Source organism: Gymnoscopelus braueri, assembly GCF_963280865.1.
Source record: "Gymnoscopelus braueri genome assembly, chromosome: 1".
Classification (NCBI taxonomy): Eukaryota; Metazoa; Chordata; class Actinopteri; order Myctophiformes; family Myctophidae; genus Gymnoscopelus; species Gymnoscopelus braueri.
Genome location: NC_137603.1, coordinates 16,025,041 through 16,047,594, shown reverse-complemented (window position 1 = coordinate 16,047,594; position 22,554 = coordinate 16,025,041). Strand labels below are relative to the sequence as shown.

The following is a 22,554-nucleotide window of genomic DNA, read 5'->3' as shown; positions in this document are numbered from 1 at the left end:
AAGGTTGCAGTTGCTCTCACATCTGCTCAGTGCATTAGCATGTAGGGAATGATGAGCCTTGTTTACGCTCCTGTTCACCCCCACAGGCTTCCTGTAGGCTCTCCAAATACTGTCCCTTGTCACAGATCAGAGACTTGCGCTTGCTACATCATCCAGTGCAAGATAAAAGCCAAGGTCAGTAGTGGCGTTGATGAATGTTAATGCTGTCCCGCAACACCTATACTCCTGAGTTAGACTGTCAGTACAACAGCTGGGGGGGAACCCATCTGTACTAGATACAGGGGAAATTCTTGTGTGTGTGTGCATGCGTGTCCATGTATTCAGTTGATCTGCAGAGCACTGGAGAATGGCCAACCAGGGTGCTGACGTAAGGACAGAGGTTGTTCCTATACATTGAACGGAAACCAGTGAAATGAAACAGCAAACTCACATGAACTTGCAATGGGCCTGGTCTACGAGATACACTACACCACGAAGACACCCATGTACCTGTCAAAATACTTCACAAACGTCAAATAAGTCCACAATCACAACACCAGAGGGAGCTCCAATAATCACGTCCAACCCAGATTTGGCACTAACAAGGGGTTAAATTTGTTCTCCTGCTATGCCACAAAAATGTGGAACAGTCGTAAAGGAGTGCAAATCCCTACTCTCCTTCAAAACCGCTCTAAAAGAGCACTTACAGGTGGCTGCAATTAGAAACCGGCCCCTCTAAAAGTCAACTGGCCCTACATCCTCCCGGGTGGGTATAGCCTGGTAAACCCCCCCTCCCTCCGGAAATCTCATTTGCATTTGATTTAGATTTCCGGAGGGAGGGGTTTACCAGGCTACCCGGTGGGGGCTCCTCACTGGAGTCAGTAGGATACAACGATAACACATTGTAATAATCTTCATCCACTGAAACGGTAGATATAACTCCGGAGTGGCAGTTGTTCAGGAGGTAGAGAGCGGCTACTTGGGAATCGGAAGGTTCCCGGTACGATCCCGGCTCCCGAACCCAACTGTTCCCAATGAGCAGGTTGGTGCCTCGCATGGTTTCCTCTGCTGTCGGTGTGTGAATCGGTAAATGCAATGTATGTTTAAAAGTGCTTTGGATAAAGGCACTATATAAATGCACCAAACACCATTTACAAGTATGTTAAATATTTAGCACTATTCTATTATTACCGAAGACAATGTGCCACTGAGCACTTTCTCTCTACCCACAGGACTGTGAAATACCGGAGTAGTGTGCCATCTCCAAGAGAAGGGGTGGTGTTTGGAAGCCATGGCCCGGGTGAAGTTCAAAATGGCTCCTGACACCAACACTGGTGCGATAACACCATGCTCTATAGTCTTGATTTATTCTGCACAGCCTCCTTGCGTCCAGTGGGACAGAATTTTACATAATGCCTCCATGTCATCTTCACAGATCTGCTTATGTTAACTTATGTTAGTTATTTGATTATTTGGACATCCTACTGCTGCCCCCATTAAGGTTAGTGCCACATTCACTCATAGAAAGGGCAATAATGTGTAACTTAAGGCTGGGCGATATGGACAAAATCATAACTCTTTGCCCAAATACCTCAATATTGATATTGTGACTATAATTGTAGGGATGATTATTGGTACTTTCACAAAATATTTACACTAGATTTCCTTGCACACATGGTGTGATAACATGCACTGCACAGCTGCACATACTGGTGGACGACAAACAGTTGAAAGACATATTTTGCAAACAAGCGGTTCAAAGGGCCGACACCATTATGGAATGCCTTGACCACACCTTTACACTGTCATTTCCATCTGGGTGTTGTTTAACTCTTCAAGAGCTGAGGCCGAATCTACAAATGTCTTCTAAGTGCAAAAACTTTTCTGAAAAGTTTATGTTTCTATATCAGTGGTGCTCAAACTTTTTCATGTCAAGGACCACCCAAAATTATGTATTTGGCCGCCGACCCCATCTCAAAATATGTTGTTCCAGGGACCCCCAGAAGCAAAGATTTTAGTTTAAAACATTGTAAAGAAATATGTATATTTAAAGATTTGCACAATATTTCATGATTTATCAACAAATGAGCTTATATATAGCTGCTATTTTTGAATAGCCAAAGTATAAAATAATGGTTAAAGTGGTTAAAATCTAAAATGACACCTTAAAATGATGCCCTCCCGGTTTTAATGGTTTAATAGAACCAGAAATTCCTTCATCCCCAGCACCATTCATTTGCTGAACACGCAACAAGCATATTCCTTTTGATTGTTATCTAATATGTTTAGATGACTTTATCTCGTGTTTGTTATGGCTGTCATGTTAAGTGTTTACGGTGTATGTTTACATTTAATTAACAATTTCACTTTTGGGACAATAAAAGTATTTAATTAAATTGAAAATATCAAAAGCCTGTAATTTAAGCAAGGAATTTCTAAGCACACATTCCCACACTGTAGCATACATAAATGCACACACACACACTCTCTCTCACACAACTGATGATTGTTGGGTTGGTCTCGGGCCTCAGAAAAACGCATGTAAAAAAACATCTCTAAAATGTCTGTCCACCCTGATCCTTTCTGAGGTTTCTTCCTTTTCTTTTTCGACCAAGGAAAGTTTTATCTTGTGTGTTTATAATTACTCAATTAAGGGCTACAAACATTAAGCCTTGAATTGAATTAAAACATACAAGGGCACCATAAGTAGAGGGAATAGAGGAACTGACTACCATGGGGCCCACAACACACCTATGTAACATGGGCCTCATGTAGTAACATTCTCTTACAGTTTTCTTATATTTTTATATTTTCTCCAGATGCACCAAACTTTCTTAACATCCAAATCAATCTGCTCTTACCCACATGTGCTGAATGATGAATCCCACTAGGGGTAGGCCTATAGCTGATTGTTTGTTATTAGCATTGGTAAACGCCCCTAAACACTAAATATTGGTAATTTTTCAAGAAATTGAGAGATCATGACAAAAAAGGCAATAAGAAGAACTTTACTGTAGCACTTTTAAATAACCTTAAACAAGTAAACATGTTTGTTTTGATATTTGATATTTCACTCTGATTCTTGCCATTTTAAAAGTACCTGAAAAGTATGCATGGGGAAGCTTGCACAATATAATTCCACAGACTCTTTTATACCTGGTGTAAACTTGTGATGTGGCAATACATTGAAGTTGGTGGGATTTTCCAGTACTGACATTATAGGAAAATCTAAAACCTGGCAATGGCAAAACATTATTATTTGTCATGCAGTAAATGGCACGGACACGTAGGGACATACAGTAAAAGAAGCTGAACAAACGCAATATCAGGATTGTATAGTTTTTTGGGGGTTCAATGTACCAATAGTATTTCTTTAGCCCACAAAAGTAATAATCTAATTATTACAATTACTCTAAAATGAAATAATCAAAATGATATTCATGTTTTTTTATTTTCCACAACTTTAAAACGTAACTTTCCTTGCATTGGACAAACGTTAAGAAAGTTTCTTTCTTATCCTGGTAAGAGTGCTCTTGACTACTTGAAAAAGGTTCTCTTACATAAGTAAGTAAGTAAGTACGTAAGACCTCCGACCTACTTTACACAAGAGAAGAACAAAAATGAGATATCATTGGTGAATCCCGGAAATCAATGGCTACTAATAAAATACGAAATAATCATGGAAAATAAGAGGAAATGTGTTCTTTCATTGCTTCATGGTTCCTGCATGAGGCCCAATAACATATACACAAGAATTACACAAGGCTGAGAATTATTCGCTGCACCGCTGAAAACAAATCACAGGAGATCACTTGTCAAGTGTAAAACCATGTAAGTTGAACTCACGTATCAAAGCCTTATTTCTACAGACACAAAAGCATACATGGACCCATGAACAACATATAAACCCATACATTCATCCACGCCAGAGAGCTGGCACCATAATTGACTATATCATAAACTATCTCTTAGCAAACCAAAGTGACATGGATGCAGAATAATAACATTTTAGATAGGGAGAGAGAGAGAATGAGAGGGGGGGGGAAAGAAACAGACATTCGAGAGGGAGAGGTGTTGACAGTGGACTGCAATGGTCTGACACACTGACAGGCAGGCCAGGCCATACACAGAGCTGTCTCCTCCCCTCTCTGACTGGGCCTATATTAACTCTCCATGGAGCTCCACCTCACAACCAGAGGCACATGGAGTAGGATAACACATCACCAAGGCTCTGAGAATACACACACCAGTCTCACATAATATACATACTGTACATACACATATACAGGAGGATACTATTCTGTGCAAGATATACGGCTACCTCTCATACTGGACTGGACTGGTGAGCCGCACCAAACCTCTGCTCCTCCCCTGGTCGTGGGGTTATAGCAGTGTTGGATGTATATTCACTTTATGGACTAACAACTGCTGCACAATGTTTTTCTGTACGCCTCTGGAGGATTCCAACCATGGTAAGAAATGCCAAGAAGCTATCTTTGCTGGCCTTGCATAACTACAGAGTGAATAAGGGTTCTAACTGTGTATAAAAGTATCAACAGGCAAACATCTATTGAGATGAATGGGAAACCACTTGTAGCTCAGGATCAGAATCATCTTTATTGTCACATCAAACAATTACAGGTGTAAAAGAGTGGATGGAATTGTTTTTGTTGCTATAATGAGATAGCAATGCAGAATGTTATGATTTAATACTGTAGCTCTGTGACATGATGTGTGTGTGTGTGTGTGTGTGTGTGTGTGTGTGTGTGTGTGTGTGTGTGTGTGTGTGTGTGTGTGTGTGTGTGTGTGTGTGTGTGTGTGTGTGTGTGTGTGTGTGTGTGTGTGTGTGTGTGTGTGTGTGTGTGTTGTATGATTCATCAGCAGACAGAGACAGGTAAACATAGTGTACAGTACTCACCACACTTCAGGCTTAAGGAACACAGATGTCTCACCACATAACACTGATACAGGAGTCATCTTAGATTCTCCAGTAAAAGCTAATTTTACTTCAGTTTAGTTATAGAGTCAAGACCAGTTTTGCCGTCTTTTTCTTGCCTATAATTTAAGCAAGGACTTTCTAAGACGGCAAAAGTTGTTAAATCATATTATGATTTAAACCAGTAAATGTAAAACTAGACTAATATTGGCAAAGAAATATTCCACGTAAATAATAGAATATTTTACCCTGTCTTTTGAGATGACGGCCTATATGCACCCTAGAGGAGCAAAGGGCTTAAGTACGTAAGTAAGTAAGTCTTTTGAGACCAAATACTAATATTATAGTGGACTGGATATAGATAAGACCTTTCATCTTTCTTTTCCAATTGGTCAAAATAACCCTAACCCTCAGACGATAAGAAGATAAGATAAATCAAGTATCCTGTAAAAGAGTAGACAACTATTTTGATTACATATTTCTAAAGCAGATATGACAAGAAGTATTAGCAAATGGTATACACTACCTCTATTCTGTGTTTATTTTTGTGACATACAACAAAGCTACAGTGGTACAGTTTACACTTCTGCCAACACTGGCATATCATTCTTTGAAGCCAGAGATATACACATATCTTGTTCTTGTGTTTGACGTACATGGGCCAGACATGTCGATCAAACAGACCAGGTGGGTCTGGGACCGTATAGTTTCTTGAGTTTCAGTTATGACACACTGCACCGTTGTAGTTATGACACACTGCACCTATAGCCTGACACTTAGGTAAGCATGACAGCCAGACACTATTTTGTCAGCAGTGGGCCATTCTCACACAGAGAGTATAGCCTATTATCTTTTCTCTGATCGGTAAAAATATATAAGGTTACCTCATTTGACCCATATTCATTCATGCACATAAGAGGACAAAGAGTAATGAGGTTAGGATGTCATCCAAACACAGTCAAGTTCAAACCTTTTTAATAAGCCTTTATATTGTCAGCTGACACTTTGTAGATTATGTTCCACAAGTCACCCTCTCAGCCAGCCAGGTGTAATAATCATAACATAACAGATCAAAATAGACCGCTTTAACAGGAAATGGAACCCGTTTTTATCAACTGTTTTTTTTCCTGCTTTTTTTTCTATTTTCTTTATATCTTTTATATAAAGAAAAGACAAACTCTTATTGAATAGATTCATATGGTTTAATGAATCGCATTCACTGCCAATAGCACCAACCATGAGATATCTTTCTAGTTTAAAAGATTGGACCACTGACTGAACAGAGTAGCAATGTCAATGTCACTCTCTACCGACTCGGGGTAGTCACTCAGTCGTGGAGATGTACAGTAGCCTGCAGTCCTCATCCTATCAGAGGACCCAGTAACAGTGGTGAAAAAAGTACTCACATTTTTTACTTAAGTAAAAGTATCAATACTGCAATTTAGATATACTCACAGGTAAAACTCCAGAATTCAAAATTTCCTTGAGTAAAATTACAAACGTATTGGTAGGCCTATAGCAAAATGTACTTAAAGTACCAAAAGTAAATGTAATCATTGTAGTGGAGTAAAAGTAGGCTACAATATTTGCCTCTGAGATGCAGTGGAGTATAAGTAAAAGTATTGAAAACTGGAAATACTCCAGTAAAGTAAAACATATCTCAAAACTGTACTTAAGTACGGTACTTGAGTACATGTACTTAGTGACACAGTGGTCCTCTCCTCTCCTCATCCTATCAGAGGACCCAGTACCCATCATGTACTACTGCATTCTCGGGCACATGGGCGCTCACATGGTCTGCGGATGATGCTGATGTAGACTATAGGGCTCTACTGCGGCTGCTTCTGCAAACACCATTCATTCACATCATCATCCACTGGGAGGACGATATAAACAGGGCAAGGCAGAGCTCTTTGATCGAGCCAGATCATCTAAGTACATATCCGCTGTTTTGAAGGATTTAGATATTTCAATTGAGGGAAAAACGTCTAGTCGTGCACCATCTAATGATAGATAACTGAAAGAGGAAAAACTGCGCATCTCGATGACAGATGGTCTTTTCAAAATCCGCAAACGCACGAATAAGGACATAAGAGGGATTTTTCTCACTAACGGTTTTTAACGGTCATAATGGTCATAGATAGTGTGCATTTTTAAACGACAACTTATAAACCAACCAGCCCGTGGGCAAGAAGAAGCCGTCTAGAGAAACGTCATCAATAACAACAACATAGGCTATGGACATCGGGAGATGCGAGCCTTAATTGTCAAGAGATTAAACCGTCTGATGTTCTAAAATTGACTGGTCGACACCGTGCGTGGTGCCGTGAATGTATGGGGCTAGTCAGCCTTGTCAGTGCAAAGGAACAGCTACTCATAGTTTATTCAAACACTGCGACACATATATAAATATTTAGAATGTTTAGGTTGTCTGTGAAACGGTCTGTGCTACAAGACAACTTAAAATAAACACCAGAGAATAGGAAAGAAGATAAAAAAAAAAAAAAAAACCTATTGTGTGTCCTTCAGGTAAGACCAACTTGTAATAGCAACACCTGCAGAAAAAAATTTCATTTTGCTCTTTTGCTTCTTTGCATGCTTTTCAAATTACTAGAAATAGCTGAAGCATATTCTGCAATGGATTATGACATGCTATTATTGTTTGTTGGCATTATTTCATTAGTGTTGTGATTGCAACAATCGATCAATCAATTAGTGTTGTGATTGCATGCTACAGCTTGTGTGTGTGTGTGTTGGGGGGGGGCTGACAAGCATGCTAATTATATTATTTTAATATTAGACCTCGTCAGTTGCTAGGGAACAGCTTGGTTCCACATTTATTTCCGGTTAAACTTGGAGCAATTCAATGTTGTTGTAAAGACAAGTGTGTTGATAATGTTGTATATCACGTTAAAGGCAAGCCGCAAGCAATCATGCTGTCGTGTGAGTGTTTAGAAGTGTTAAAGTATCTTTCATAGGAGGGAGGGCGTAACTCGTAACTCTTTTTGAATCTGCCGCCTCCCGCCTGTCTGACGTCTGTCTCCTTTTCGAATCGATTTCACCGCCTTGCCTAAAGAAACAGCAGATCAACAGATCTGCAAGCTCACAACGCATCACGGATGCGAAGCGTCGTGAGCTTGTAGATCTTGGGGCTTCTTGGCTTTGACGCAAACACCGCAAGTTCCCCCCCCTCCCTCGAATACAAGAACGCTCGCCCCAAAACACGCTCGCCTCGGGCCCATTCCGGCGAGCTCGGAACGGTTTCCGCCTGGTATTCCTAAACGGTGCCTAAACCTTATTTCTAAACGTAACCTCAGTAACACTATGCCTAACCCTAAACTTATTCCTAGCCTTAACCTCAGTAAAACGAATACAAGAATACAAGAGAACCGCTGGGGGCGAGTGGTCCGCGGGGAATAAATGGGGGGCGAATGTGTTTTGGGGCGAGTGTTCCGGTTACCCCTCCCCAGTGTCACTGCCCCTCCCCCTATCGCTTTCTGTCGCGAGAGTTGCATTCCCTTTCTCAGACGTTAGAGCTCCCCTGCCCCGAATGGCGACCGTACACATCTCCTGGGCAGACGGAGCGGAGCGCACTCTAACCGCATTGTTCGGTGTGATGAAACCGTTTTGATGCGTAGGACGAGAACCGTGAGTGACCCCTTTATCGTTTTTGATTCGAATACGTGTGTATTTATTATACCATGGCTGTATTTGAATGTAATTGGTGGTTTTTGGTTCGGACTGGAAGCGGCAGGCTTTGTGCTCGGCACGGCACAGCGACCACGTAGACCAGACACCGCGCTGGTGCGTTAGCAGGGTTGCCATGTCCGCGTATTAAGGTTGCTTGTATATATTGGTGGTTACGTTTTTTTTAAGGCTCGTTTCTAAAGCGTAGTTGCTTATGTTGGGCTTGCGGTGTTGTTTAAAACGGTGGTTCTCAAACATTTTCTCACCCAAATTAATGTATTTGTCCGCAGACCCCCATCGAAAATAATTTATGCCAGGTACCCCCATACAAGATGTGTGTTGTTAAAATGTTTCAAATGTTTCAAATTATTTTTAAAATAGCCGCTCTACAAGCCGTAGATCGGCTATTTTCAAATAGGTTTAAAGGGCTCATGTAGCATGGTTGTCGCTTCTTTTGGGCTTGTTTTCATAGACCTAGTTGCTTGTTTCTCTCGCCAAACACGGCAACACTGCGTTAGCTCCATGGCGCTAACAACGGCTCCTTTGTTCGCGATGATCTCACGGGGTTTCAGTATGAAGCCTTCTGGATGTTCTAATAATCGACATGTACTATAATGCATATATATATATATACTGTGAGTTACATAAAACATATTAATACATACATATCTATATGGTTGGGTGACAATGGTCGGATGTTAAAGCGGAGGGTTTGTGTAGACGGGTGGTGTGTGTGTGTGCCTCCATTTCAAGGCAAACGGAGCTCTCTTGTCACCACAGAGGGAGGGAGGATTGAGATTGAATCCCCTTCATTAATTTATGCTTGTAAACATTGTTGTCACATACAGTACAATGAGTTGATAGACTCGTAGACACAACAACAATACAGCTGATAGAGGGAGTCATTTCAAGGTAATCCTACAAGACACCGAGAAGCCTGGTTAGACGCCAAATGGACGTTTTTAGATCAGTCGTATGTTACAGAGCGGCACCAGTAAAGGATGGGGGGGGAAATCATTATATGAATGCTTTTCCCTAATCTCCTATATGACAAGCGTGTAAATCAGGAGTCTTCAACGTGTTTCAGACCAAGGACCCCTTAGCAGAGAGAGATGGATGAAGCAGGGAGGGACCCCCACTACATATTGTATAAAATCGTGTTGCAGATTAAGCCGATCTGCTATATTTTTTTCAGCTAATGTTCCCCATCACACATAGATTTGGCTGTAGTTAATCTGAGGACCCCCTGTTGAAGACCCCTGGCTGGTGTAAGTCCTATGTGACTTAAACTACGCGGGGGAGGTGACACTTACCAGTTACCATAAGTGACGAACCCAAAATCAATGACTCAATCTCAATCAACTTCCTTTACGGTGCAGCCAACTGTAGTTGTAAACCCTGCTTTGAAGAGGGGGAAAAAGAGAGTCAATATGTATTGCTCACCATGTGTATGATGACTAAAGAGAGAGTAATGTCTTGTCTGAGAGAGACTATGACGTGTTTTTTTGGAAGCCCAGCTCGAATGAACCCGTCTGTAATTCCTTGTTTTGAAAAGTGTATGAAACCACGTCAGAGACTTAATTTGCCTTTGTCTTTGTGTCTTTCAGGTTATGCTCAATTAAAATGGAGGATGGTTTTGATTGCGACAGTGGCGAGCTTGAGCCACCCGATCATTGAGGGAGAGGAAACTCATTGATGACTTAAGGCTAGACTAATTGCAGATCTTCAGATAAGGTGGACAGACAAAAATAGATATATAAAGTGCTAATTGGAACATGAATATGAAGCTGCTCAGGACCAGTCATACACTGAATGTATCTGCACTGTGAAGATGCAACTAGATGCTTTTTATAGTAAAACAAATTCAGTGCATTTTAATTGGCCGCAAAGACCATTCCATTGCAGTCCTTTCAACACTAATCACATAAGGACGTTAAATTATTAAATAAGTCCACATCAAGGATCTGAGAAGTAATTTAACTTCAAAAACTGTATTCCCTTAAAATGGCAAGACACATTGACTCCAAATTACTTTGACAGGGGGAAATTAGTAGTCTTCAGTGCAGGGGTTGGTTAAGTTAGCCTCTCGAAAAATAAAATAACTTGGGGGAATCACGTCAGTGTTAATTATTGGATTTGACCACAGGCCAGAGCCAACATAAGAGAAAGCAACCAGGAAACATTTGTACTGGTCAGTATAAAAGACAGCCAGTCAACATGGCAGAAAAGTTTGACTCACTGATGAACATCCATGGCTTTGACCTGGGCCCTCGCTACATGGACATGAAACCTCTGGGCTACGGAGGGAATGGAATGGTGTTCTCGGCAGTTGACACAGACTGTGACAAGCGGGTTGCCGTGAAGAAGATCGTCCTAACAGACCCCCAGAGTGTCAAACATGCCCTCCGAGAAATCAAGATTATCAGGCGCCTCGACCACGACAACATTGTCAGGGTAAGATACAAATCTCACAGCCTGCTCTCTCATTCTTCAGTGACATCCATGGTTCTTTTCTGTTGTCTGGGTCAGACATGGTTTCAGCACCACTTTTGCATGGTTTTTGTTTGATGTTTTCCCTAGGAAGCAGTTTTTTTTGTTTGTGCAACAAAACAAGGTGTGCTCAAGCGGGAGGTTTCTATGTGTCTACTGGCATGACTGCAGAGTCCTATCAAATGATTGCGTTTGCTGTAACATTACTGGGCGATACACATGTTCAAATCTACCCTAAGTTTCTTGTTTATATGCTTACTCAGGTGTGTGTATTGACCTGGATATGTAATGCAAAATAATATAACTTTAGTATCTGAAGAGATATGACGGAACACTCCTTTTGTAAAGAAAAACTAATATGTAATGTTTTTACGTAATGGTAAACTGCAACAGGTCTTTCGATGCTGTGGGCCATGTGTCTTTGTCCTCCAGGTGTTTGAGACATTGGGCCCCAGCGGTCGCAGGCTAACGGAGGATTTGGTGTCCCTGACAGAGGTCAACTCGGTCTACATTGTGCAGGAATACATGCAGGCGGATCTCTGCCGGCTGCTAGAGAAAAGCCTCTTGTCCGAGGGCCACGCCAGGCTCTTTATGTATCAGCTTCTCAGGGGCCTCAAATACATCCACTCCGCCAACGTGCTGCACCGTGACCTCAAGCCTGCCAACCTGTTTGTCAACACAGAGGACCTGGTGCTAAAGATCGGGGACTTTGGGCTGGCTCGCATTATGGACCCACACTACTCTCACAAGGTAAGAACAATGTTTAGTCAACTACTTCAGTGTCACATGGTCCTAATTTATAACTTAAGATTATAACTTCTGTTTATAGGATGTTGTTTGTGTTAAAATGCACTGTATATCTCACAAAGACACAATAGCTTTGGCCTTGTTTGAATGAGTGTCTTCTTGCCAATAGTATGTGATGTTTCCGTTATTGCCCAGTAACATGGTCCTCCCCTGAGTGATGCCATTTCATGGCAGGAAGTAAACGAGGGGGAAGTGGTTCCTCTAAGTCACGCCTCGGTTTCCCTTCCCAGGAGAAAAAATAACTGTTGATAAGTCAACCATGGGAACTTTTGTTCCCATTTACAGGAGGCTACCTTCATCCTGTTAACACTTAGGGCCAATTTGTCGATCTACAAGCTTGTGTCGATGTAGATCGGCTATTTTCTCTATTTCAAAATAGTAAAGAATGCCAAAAAGGTTTAGGCATAAGGCGCTTCAGAGAATGGTGTTTCTATTTGAGAAGCTTTGGCTGCTTGTCTATCAAGTAGGCTTGGCCTGCTTAACCCCAGATGTCTGAGATCATGACGTAGGCCTACGTTTGAACCAAATATAGAATTGAATCTAGGTCATTACCTCATGGCAGCAAGATGTATAGTAATATAACGGTAATGACAAAGTTTGTTGTTTCCATCTATGGCGTTACCACAGCGTCTGTGTAATTGTACCCAGTTAATGTTGTTTATGGCCCTATATCGGTATGCCATCTTGTAAAGGGATATGGAGATTCCAGTCAAAGGCCATACGGTGGTGTGAGGTCTATATGAATGTGAATTGTCATTGGGAAGGTTCTTTTCCTTCAGCTGCTTGCTCCGTAGAGTACTGAAGCAGTCAGATGCCTACACGTGTCTCAGATTAGTCATTGCCAGTTCTGCTGTGAGCTCACGTGATGGAGTCATCCAGACTGGCACAGCCTCATGCATTGCCTTGTACAGCTAGAGTCTGTCACAAGTTCACAACACCCTATTATTCACACACACTTCTTGAGTTTACTGGAATCATTATTTTATAGCAGCTCAGCCCACCACCACTGTTTTCAAATCTGGTCACATTTCAAGTACTGACTTGATGTTCCAGTGACTCATAGCTTAGGTTTAGAAAAACACACTGGCTTCTATAGGAAGAGCAACAGTTCAGCTTTGTTGAGAAATACATGGCTGTAGTGTGCAACTCTGAAAGTGTACAAATGACAATTTTAAAGGTCAGTTTAAAATTAAACTAATTCAACTAACACTCTGGGTTTTGATGTACTCTGGGTTTTGATGTGTGGGAGTTTTCTCACATTGTAGTTCACTCACTGAGTCTTGCCATGTGGGTCTTTATTCCGCTGTATACGCAGACTGCCAGTTTTTGTCAATGGTTTGTGAGTGCATGTCATAGTTTAGTGTATCTAGCCATTCTAGTTGTGTGCTGTATGCGTAATGCAAATGGGGCCCATGGGCGTTCAGTGTGGATCATGGGCGGAACTGGGAAATGATCTTGAACACCACCCATGACCGACTTATGGTTCACCCCTCAACAGCATGACTGTTTTTATCATCTGTCCCTCCAGTCCATTCTGCGATAGCATAAGTGTGTGTGTGTGGGGGGGGGGGTCCATTTCCCTGGATGTGCTGGGTGGAATGTGGAGCCAAATGGGGCTGCTGCTGAGTGACCTGTGCACATAAACTCAAAAACGCACACATTCAGTAGAGTATAAGGTAAAAAAGTTCACTCGATTCTTGTGCTGGCTCGGCACAAGACAGAGAAACTGGGGGACAAGATACCTTTCACACGAACGGTTTCCAGTTCTTGCAGAGTGTGAGAGCAGCTGGGTGCATGGTATTTGAACAGCATAGTGTCTAAATAAAGAAGGGCCCTTTGCCAACTAGCCTTGGCATTGGGTCAGAAACGTGCGCTGCATCTATATGGATCATGAAGCATTCGTTCCTTTTTAACACGTTGTCTGGGTCAATGTAAATATAGTTGCGGACAAGTCACCTTTTTTAGGCTATACAGAAATATCCCGAGTGTTAATTTAACTCAAAGTGTACACTCTCGGAGTAACAAATGAATAATTGGCACTGCTGAGGATATAACCGTGTACTCCATCCTGCTTGGCTTCATCCTGTGTTTATGAAGGTTGATGTGATACTTAAGAGTGTTCCCACCGTGCTGATCCTGAGCTGTTGTTTTCTGTGGGTTACTCACGGCAGATTTTTTCTTAGTGGCACAGGACCAAGAACGACAGGAATTCACGTGCAGTGGTCCAGCTTCTTTCTTCCTTATTCTGTCTTTTCCCAGACAGCTTTTTGTCCTGCCGTGGGAGCCTTTGCTCTGTGCTTGTTGGAGACCGATGGAAAGCCTTGAATTACTTAACTGTAGGATTAGCTGCACTTGGAAACCTATCAGGGTGAAAATGCTAGCTTTAGTTTATCTATTTAGGCTAGAGGTTAGCTGTGCGTGAGCGTTTCTTCTGGTTTTAATACGGCCTGACCAAAACTATACACCCAAGTAAAGCTAATGGGCCTCATTGGGGCAACGCAAGCATCTATTTTGAATGAAAAATGTATTCTAGTTTGTCTCTTGGCTATGGATTCATTTCCGTTTTGGGAGGAATTAAACTAATGTACTGGATTGTTCTTTGAAGTAACCGGTTAGATGTACACAGTGGAATGCATTTGAGCACCAGTTCAGAGAATCGCCTGATTTGGAAGTTTCAGTGAATTGAAGCAGATGTACTTAATGTAAACATGGCAAAGATGTTTGGATATGATATGGGATATTGGTCCTGCTTTTTGCTAAGTATAATAAGCAGCGGCTTGGGACCTCGGTAGAAATGGCTGCCTGTGGAAACTTTGTGGAATGTTATAAGGAGGTGGGGTGGGGGTCGGGTTGGAGGCCCAAGTCACCTCACCACACGTGCATTCTGCACATACAATACCACCCTCCAAATGACATATGCACCCATGACACAATTATCCATACCACACACTTGGCTGACATTCAAGTTCAAAAGACTTTTAAATTAAAGCTACATCAATGTCAGACAGAAGCTTGTATTCCGTACTACTTTCCATTCCTGGCATCAGGATCAGCATTCTCCGGAACTGGCATTGGTTTTATTTGTATCCCTCCCTATATAGTGTCATGCCTGGTGCGTGTAGGTGGATTAAAGCTGTTTATAAATAAGTCCACTGGGTTTCTGTGGGGAAATCCAGCATCTTAATCCTCATAGTCACCACAGACTGAAGCAGCGCTATAGACCCAAGGGGATCTCAGTCATTTAATACAACGAGATGTATATAGGAGGAGGTGGATGGACTCTTAACCCCAGCTGGTCTGCAGTAATGTTCTACTCCCGGCTAAAGAACTGCCACAGGCAGGCACGTTGACTTAGTAGCTAGACCCAATTTAGAGTATTTGACCAGTTTACTATAGGTGCTTTAGCCTGGGTGATTAAAGTGACTGTTGCTGATGTTATCTTTATGTGTGGATCTTGTGTCTCTGCATGGAGAGAATGGGATCCACTTGTAAGTGGAAGCCTTGCTGGAGTTTTCACTTGATGGACATTAATCCCTCAGTAGTTAGGTGGTCCTAATCTGATTAAAGTCTCACAGCAAAAGAGGCCAAGGTTTGCAGACTTGGAATTCCAAGAAGTTGTATAAAAGAACCCAATTGCTACATTTCTGTTGCAATGCTGCTCTTAGCTGGTTCCCTATATTTCTCCATAGGCCATATACTGGAACGGCATTGACTTCTTGTCTTGCTATTTGCTGACTGTTGTTGCAGAGCCTGTCTAAGCAGCTTCAGTCAGCATGTTCAAACTGCTTACGTATGTTGCTTAGAATACATTTTACGTTATATTGCTCTGGGCCCTTTTTCTCATCTTCTTGGTGCGGCCTGCCAAACTGGGTCTATATTATGTCCCATAGTCTAGGGGGTAAGGGACGCAACATAAAATGGCAAATAAATATATTTATTATTTCGGACAAAATACAAATACCTAATTTATGGAACACAGTCTCTCAAAGACAAGCGAAGGAAAGAAAATGTTGAAATCAGTTGGATGCTTGACAAATGGCTCAACCATTTACAGGGTTCACTCACACCAGGGAGTGAAACGTGGACGTGGTGATACCCTCAATTGTGTGAGAACCGGAATAGACTGTCATCAAAGTATTGGTGACTAAATTAGGGCTGAAACTGGAGCTGTCTATGCGACCAAAATGGTTGCCTTACCGCTCTTAAAACTCCACTGTGTGGATGAGCAGCAGGAGAGTGAGGCCAACGAGGGTGTTATTTGACCCCCCCCCTCTCCACACACGCAGGTCATTCCCCTTTGTGTTGTGTGTTGCTGCAGTCCCTGAAAGTAGTCAGACAGGCTACGTATTGTTGCTGACAGTGGAGTGGCCTAGAAGTGCAGATTGGTGTCACTGATTTGTGTGTGTATGTGTGAGAGAGGGGGATTATCCTGCCCTCTCAGTCTGCTGACAGGGCCTGCACGTGTCTGATCTCCCTCTTTCATCTCCCTCACTCACTCACTCTTTCGATCTCTCTCTCTCTGGGCTTTTGTCTCTTGGTTGGTCTGTGTACGTGACCAACACAGACACATGCTGCCAAGAAGGAGATGGCATGGGGTTCATGGAGTTGAACACATGGCAGGGGCCTCAGAGCTGTGTGCGGCGAAACAGGAAGATGCATAATAAGAATGTGACTACTGATTACCGTGACCCATCGTTGAGGGAGGCGTAGCTTTGAGCCTCTTTGCTCCATTCAGAAAGAACGTCTGCTGATAGAACTGGTCTCTATGAAGGATATGCATGTGGCATAGACTGGCTCTCGTATAAAAGTGTTTATATGTAAACCGTTTAGTAAGTCATATAGATTTTTTTTAATTGATTGCCATTTGGAATTGTGTTAGGATTGGTAGCAAACATCTTCCTTGAATGTCTTGGGTCACATTGTGAACAACTGGTGTCTTTGTGTTCACAGGGCCACCTCTCTGAGGGTCTGGTCACCAAATGGTACAGATCTCCTCGCTTGCTGCTGTCTCCCAACAACTACACCAAAGCCATCGACATGTGGGCGGCTGGCTGCATCTTCGCCGAGATGCTCACGGGGAAGACCCTTTTTGCAGGTTGGTAGTTTTTCTTGTACTAGCTCAACTCTGCCTTTCACTCACTCGTCCCTGTCTCTCTCTCTCTCACACACACACACACACACACACAGACACAGACACACACAGACACACACAGACACACATAGACACACATAGACACACATAGACACAAACATAGACACAACAAGAGAAAAAAAAGTGCATCAGGTGACTTAACAACACAGGTGGCTGAATATAGGGCGCAGGTCCTGTAGTGAGGATGATGCATCACCCTTTCCGTCCTAAGAACAACTTGTCAGCAAAGGCATGGGCGTTAACAAAAGCAGCCCAGCTGGTCTTGTTTTGAAACTGCCTAGAGGTGAACACGAAGCAAAGAGCATATCGCTACTTTCTACTCCCATGATCTACACTCATGTTTATTCAAATGAAAGTATCAGTAAGAAAATGCGTTTAGTTTGCCAGGTTAGTGGGGTTTCCACTAATGCCTACTATTTCCAGACTGACTTTACGCGTTTCTCTGCACAACCAGGCAGTAAAGATAATTTTCGGACAAAAGGACGTCAAATATTAATTAATGTCTAATAAGATGAGTCCCACCTGACCGGCAAAATAGTGCCACCTATTGCTTCATCCCATTCATCAGCTCCTAATAATTGCATTATATTAGTGGACAAATTCACTTTTAGTTTTGCAGACTTTCTGAAAAGTCGCTTCATATTTGCATGCATTTTGTTTTACATTTTAATAGAACTGAAATAACAGTGCTTGTCTGCTGCTTTCAGGAGCACATGAGTTGGAGCAGATGCAGATGATATTGGAGTCCATCCCCGTGCTGCGAGAGGAGGACAGACAGGAGTTGCACAGCGTCATCCCAGTGTTCATCCGCAACGACATGAGCCAGCCGCACACACCACTGGCCAAGCTGCTACCTAACATTTGTCCCGTTGGTAGGTGGCTTCATCCACACAAATCAGGCATATACCATTTATATGGGAAATTACAGCCTCATGAAAACTGCAAATGTATTACCAGTGGTAAATGCTGAAGTATTCCCACATGAAGTTGCATTTCCATGTCCTCTCCTCTCACCCAAAGACTAATTTATAATTTGTCGCACGGCGATGTTGCATGCCAAAAACAGATTTTCAAGTTATTTTCCCTGTGCGACAAAGTATAAGTTGGCTTCAGGCAAAGCTACGGTCATTAACATTCTTCATAATACAAAGTAATGCCTCTCTCTCTCTCTGAACTCATCGCCCCCTCTATGCTTTCCCTCTCCAGCCCTGGATTTCTTGGAGAAGATCCTGACTTTTCACCCCATGGACCGTCTGACTGCAGAAGAGGCCCTTGCACACCCCTACATGGCTGACTACTCGTTCCCCCTGGATGAGCCCATCTCTCTGCACCCTTTCCACATTGAGGATGAGGTGGATGACATCCTGCTCATGGACAACGGCCACAGCCCCACCTGTGACAGGTAGGCGTGTGCACACTCACTGACAGGAAACGCAATACATTAGAATCTACCTTTCCACTGAGAATGAGCTAAATGACAGTACCACATGCTTGGAGAACCAGTTCCTGTGCTTTGGGTAGTTTTATGGTCAGCATAGTTAAGATCATGTACTGGAGGAAAGGTTTGTGGAGTAAAAAATAAATGCCCTTCTGTTTCAGGTACCATGACAGCCTGCTGTCAGAGACCGACTGGAACCTGCACAGCTTTCACGATCCAGAGGAGGGCCAGGTCGACCCACGGGCTCTCTCTGACGTTACAGATGAAGAGGAGGTTCAGGTATGTGTTCTAAACCACGCAGAAGCCACGTTTGGCATAAGCCTTCATATTAGCTTGGACAGAGAGGATTCTCTTGTCCTGTAGACCATATCTAATTATATTTAAAGGCTAAACGTTGTTGCGTCTCCCTACAGGTGGATCCCCGCAAGTACGCTGACGGCGAGCGGGAGAAGTTCATGGACGAGCCGTCCTTTGACTATTCCCATCGCTTCCCGCTGGAGCAGTCCTGGCAGGAGGACCACCACGAGAACAAGTATTGTGACCTGGAGTGCAGCCACACGTGCAACTACAAGGCCGAGACGCCCTCCTACCTGGACAACCTCATCTGGGGAGACAGCGAGGTCAACCACTACTACGAACCCAAGCTCATCATCGACCTCTCCAACTGGAAAGAGCAACAGAGCAAAGAGAAGGCTGACCGCAAGGCGAAGAGCAAGTGTGAGAAGAACGGGCTGGTGAAGGCTCAGATCGCCTTGCAGGAAGCCGAGAAGACCCAGGGGCTAATGGAGAAGACCCAGGGGCTAATGGAGAAGGACAAGGAACAGGAGAAACACCTGACGCAGCCCCAGAGCCAACAGACGCAAGGTTTCGACTTTGATTCTTTCATCAACGGCACCATCAAACTCAGCCTGCAGGCCGAGCCCTGCCCGGAGGTGGCCCTCCTGGGTGAAGTGGCCCTCCTGGGTGAGGTGGGCCTCCTGAGTGAGGTGGCCCTCCTGAGCGAGGTGGGCCTCCTCAACGAGCTCAACTCCTCAGTGTCCCAGCTGGAGGCCCCTCGCCCAAGCTCAAAGTCCATAAGTCAGGAGAAGGAGACGAAATGCCTGGTGAACCTGGCCCAGCTAGGCGGAGGAGGGGTGGTAGGAGGTGACGTGGTCCAGCCCACTCACCCATGGGAGAGCTTCTGCGGCGGGGAGAGATGTGGCGGGGAGAGAGTCTGCGAGAGCGACTGCTTGATAGATGAAGTGTGCTGGGACACCGGCAAAGAGGACCAGCTCCTGAAGGAGAGCAATTACACCAGCTACCTGGACCGTCTGTTCAGCCGGAAGGACGAAGTTGTGTCTGAGACACCGGCCACTCCAGAGGCGGAGCCCTCGGAAGGGTGGCGAGAGAGCGAGGTGGACGAGGGCTTCCTCAGCAGGGACGGAGAGATCATGTTCAACATGCAGCTGGACTCTCTGGCCTTGCCTGGCTTTGACAGCACAGATGATTTACCCTTGAAATCCTTCCAGGCGTCCCTTGCCCCCTCTGCTGTCAAATGTTCCCCGCAGATCGCCCATAAAACGTACAGCAGCATCTTTAAGCATCTGAATTAAAACAACTCGCAGTGCAAGATATAGGCTGTTCAGTTTTTACCTTTTTTGTTTTTATATTAGTATATTGTTTTACTTGAATCATTTCATACCTTTTTATTTACGTTACTTTTTAATGATTTATTATTTTATTGTTTTTGTATACCAACTTAAAGGGGTGATGACAGTGTTGGTCATCACTTTGAGCCTTGTTCACCGGGCCATTATGAGTTTGTGTCTGCACCCCCATCGCTAAACTGACATGTCATGTCATTCACACACTTTATGTACTGTAGACAAATTGAGAAGGAAGTGGTATAAAGGTATGGATGGTTTGATGGCTGGACGGACGGGCGGATAGGACGGGTGGTGGTAAGGCTTGGCTTTACTGGATAGGGCGAAGACACTGAGCTGTGATCTAGGAGGGATTTAGGAGACATTGTCACTGATATCATTGCTGTAGGCTGTGTAATTGCTTTGAAACCTGCAGCCTTTCCTGCGATGGGACACACAGGCAAACTGTTGTTTTTTTTTCTTTTCTTTTTTTAAAAAGTCTGTAACTTATTTATGTTAGTTCCATTCAAAGAAAGCTTCCTAAATTACCCTTTTCATACTGTAAATTTATTTGACACATGATGCCAGCAACCATTTATTGTAGACCTTTGTAAATGTGTTATCTACCTCAAGGTAACAGCCGCGAGAGACACTCGAAGCCGCACTAGTGCTTTACACACACACACACGCACGCATGCACACAACCATCCTCATATCATGAAGTGACATGGTCACATAATTTAATCTGTCTGACTTTGGAATTTAACATAGTGAGGTGTTTCAATAATCATTATTTATTTCTAGGACGTGAGATATTTATTTTAACAAGATGTGTTATTTCAATGTGATTATTGGAAATATGAGGGGTTGGACAGATTTCCATTTTCATTTTGGCACTATGTTGGGAGTGTAGGGAGTGTATAAGTGTTAATTTGTTCATGGTAGGGTGCAAACTTCATTGTTTTAACGGTCTAGAAGAAGTTGAAGCTTTCCATTTTCCATCAATTTTGTCATTCTTTTTTATTTATAGGTGCATTTATTTTCTTTTTTAGTGGAAAAACTGCTTTATGGTTATAAGAAGCACCTGAAAGTCTTAATTATTTTTTATCTAAATGTAAAAATCACATGCATGGAGGCAAGAGAAGGTACATTTAAAACAAAGTTAATGGTGAAGTATATTGTATGTCATTAATTTTATTTTAATTGTATGTTTTTTATTAAATTCATATATACTTTTTTTTTTTTTTTTTCCAAGCAAGCATGATAAATTAGGTTAAGGTGTAGCATGTAGAACATTTATGGACATTTGTTTTTGCCTTGAAAGGCTGGCTCTCCAATTTGTTTTTGTAATCATTTGGTTCCCCTGTTCTACAGAATATCTCAAATAAAACTACCGGCAAAGGGTTATGTATGCTCGGCTCCTTCCTTGGATCATTGTGCACTTTATGACCCAGACACATCAAACGGCCTTTGGCTAAACCTGTTGCCTTACCCGCAGGAGGTGTTCCGTTTGTTTCGTTTTAGTGCGTGTGTATGGGGGAGGTCATTTTAGTATTATACAGTGACAGCCATAAGATCCCTCTCCTTAGGTGGAACGTGATGACTGCAGTCCTGCAACCTCCAGCCCAGTTTTAATGTCCAACTGGACAGGCTAAATTACATGTGCGTGCTGAGGAACAGGGACACAATCCCTGAATCACCAGCTAAATGTAGCCGGTGAGCAGTATATCAGGCCTGTCTACTTGCAACACCCAAGTAGTTAGTTAGTTTATTTGTTTCGGTCATGGTTTAGGAAAACAAAAAAAGTAGCTGCCGCACAAGTGATCTGTGTTTATGTGTGTATATATATATATATATATATATATATATATATATATATATATATATATATATATATGCATGCAATAATGCAGTCGCTGCTACATTGACCATCTAACTTAATGGAACAGATTTTGTGAAGATGACTGCCTCTTCGCTTTGACAGTGACTTCCTTGCCCAGAATACCTCCAGCATTTATCAATGTCCTCTAAATCTGTGTTGCAGATATTTTGATGTTTTTGAGGAAATCCTAAAACCATGTGCTGCTCATTTTATATAAATGACACGATTTCATCTCAAGATTAGGATCTTGTCCACAAATGTATTTGCAAAAAAGTACTTTAGAAGGTTCCGTAAGTGGTAAACCAGGCCATCTCTCACGTTAGGTGTTTGGTGTAAGAGGACATTGCTTTCACAGTATGCATTAATGGTCTAATTAATTATTAATGATTTAATTGCATGGGCATAGGATGTTTGAAAACAAATTGATTGCCAGTCTGGGACATTCACAGCCAGTTGGTGAATCGAATGGCTTATCTATCCAATGCAGCTCATCCTCACAGCTTTAGGGGAAGAGTCAAGTTGTGGAACAGAGGTCAGACCTGATTGGCTATATCACATAAC

General features: G+C 42.7%; 1 protein-coding gene across 2 annotated transcripts; it reads left to right on the top strand.

Annotated features, from left to right (window-relative positions):
* Positions 1-4,195: 4,195 nt before the first annotated feature.
* mapk6 (mitogen-activated protein kinase 6) lies at positions 4,196-21,522 on the top strand. Of its 2 annotated transcripts, none has more exons than XM_080425434.1 (8): positions 4,196-4,451; positions 10,210-11,056; positions 11,525-11,842; positions 16,850-16,994; positions 17,759-17,923; positions 18,258-18,453; positions 18,651-18,768; positions 18,903-21,522. In XM_080425434.1, the coding sequence occupies exons 2-8, from the start codon at positions 10,820-10,822 to the stop codon at positions 20,079-20,081; spliced, it is 2,358 nt and encodes a 785-aa protein (XP_080281560.1). In that variant the 5' UTR covers positions 4,196-4,451; positions 10,210-10,819; the 3' UTR covers positions 20,082-21,522. The 2 variants fall into 2 exon arrangements, with proteins under 2 accessions (XP_080281560.1, XP_080281559.1); XM_080425433.1 differs by lacking the exon at positions 4,196-4,451 and adding an exon at positions 8,449-8,563.
* Positions 21,523-22,554: the final 1,032 nt, after the last annotated feature.

What these genes read in the sequence shown, in the direction of transcription:
- mapk6 (XM_080425434.1), top strand. Translation starts at nt 10,820, where the DNA reads ATGGCAGAAAAGTTTGACTCACTGATGAACATCCATGGCTTTGACCTG. An exon ending in ACCTAACATTTGTCCCGTTG is followed by an intron (nt 17,924 to 18,257) that starts GTAGGTGGCTTC and finishes TTCCCTCTCCAG; the next exon opens with CCCTGGATTTCTTGGAGAAG. An exon ending in CACAGCCCCACCTGTGACAG is followed by an intron (nt 18,454 to 18,650) that starts GTAGGCGTGTGC and finishes CTTCTGTTTCAG; the next exon opens with GTACCATGACAGCCTGCTGT.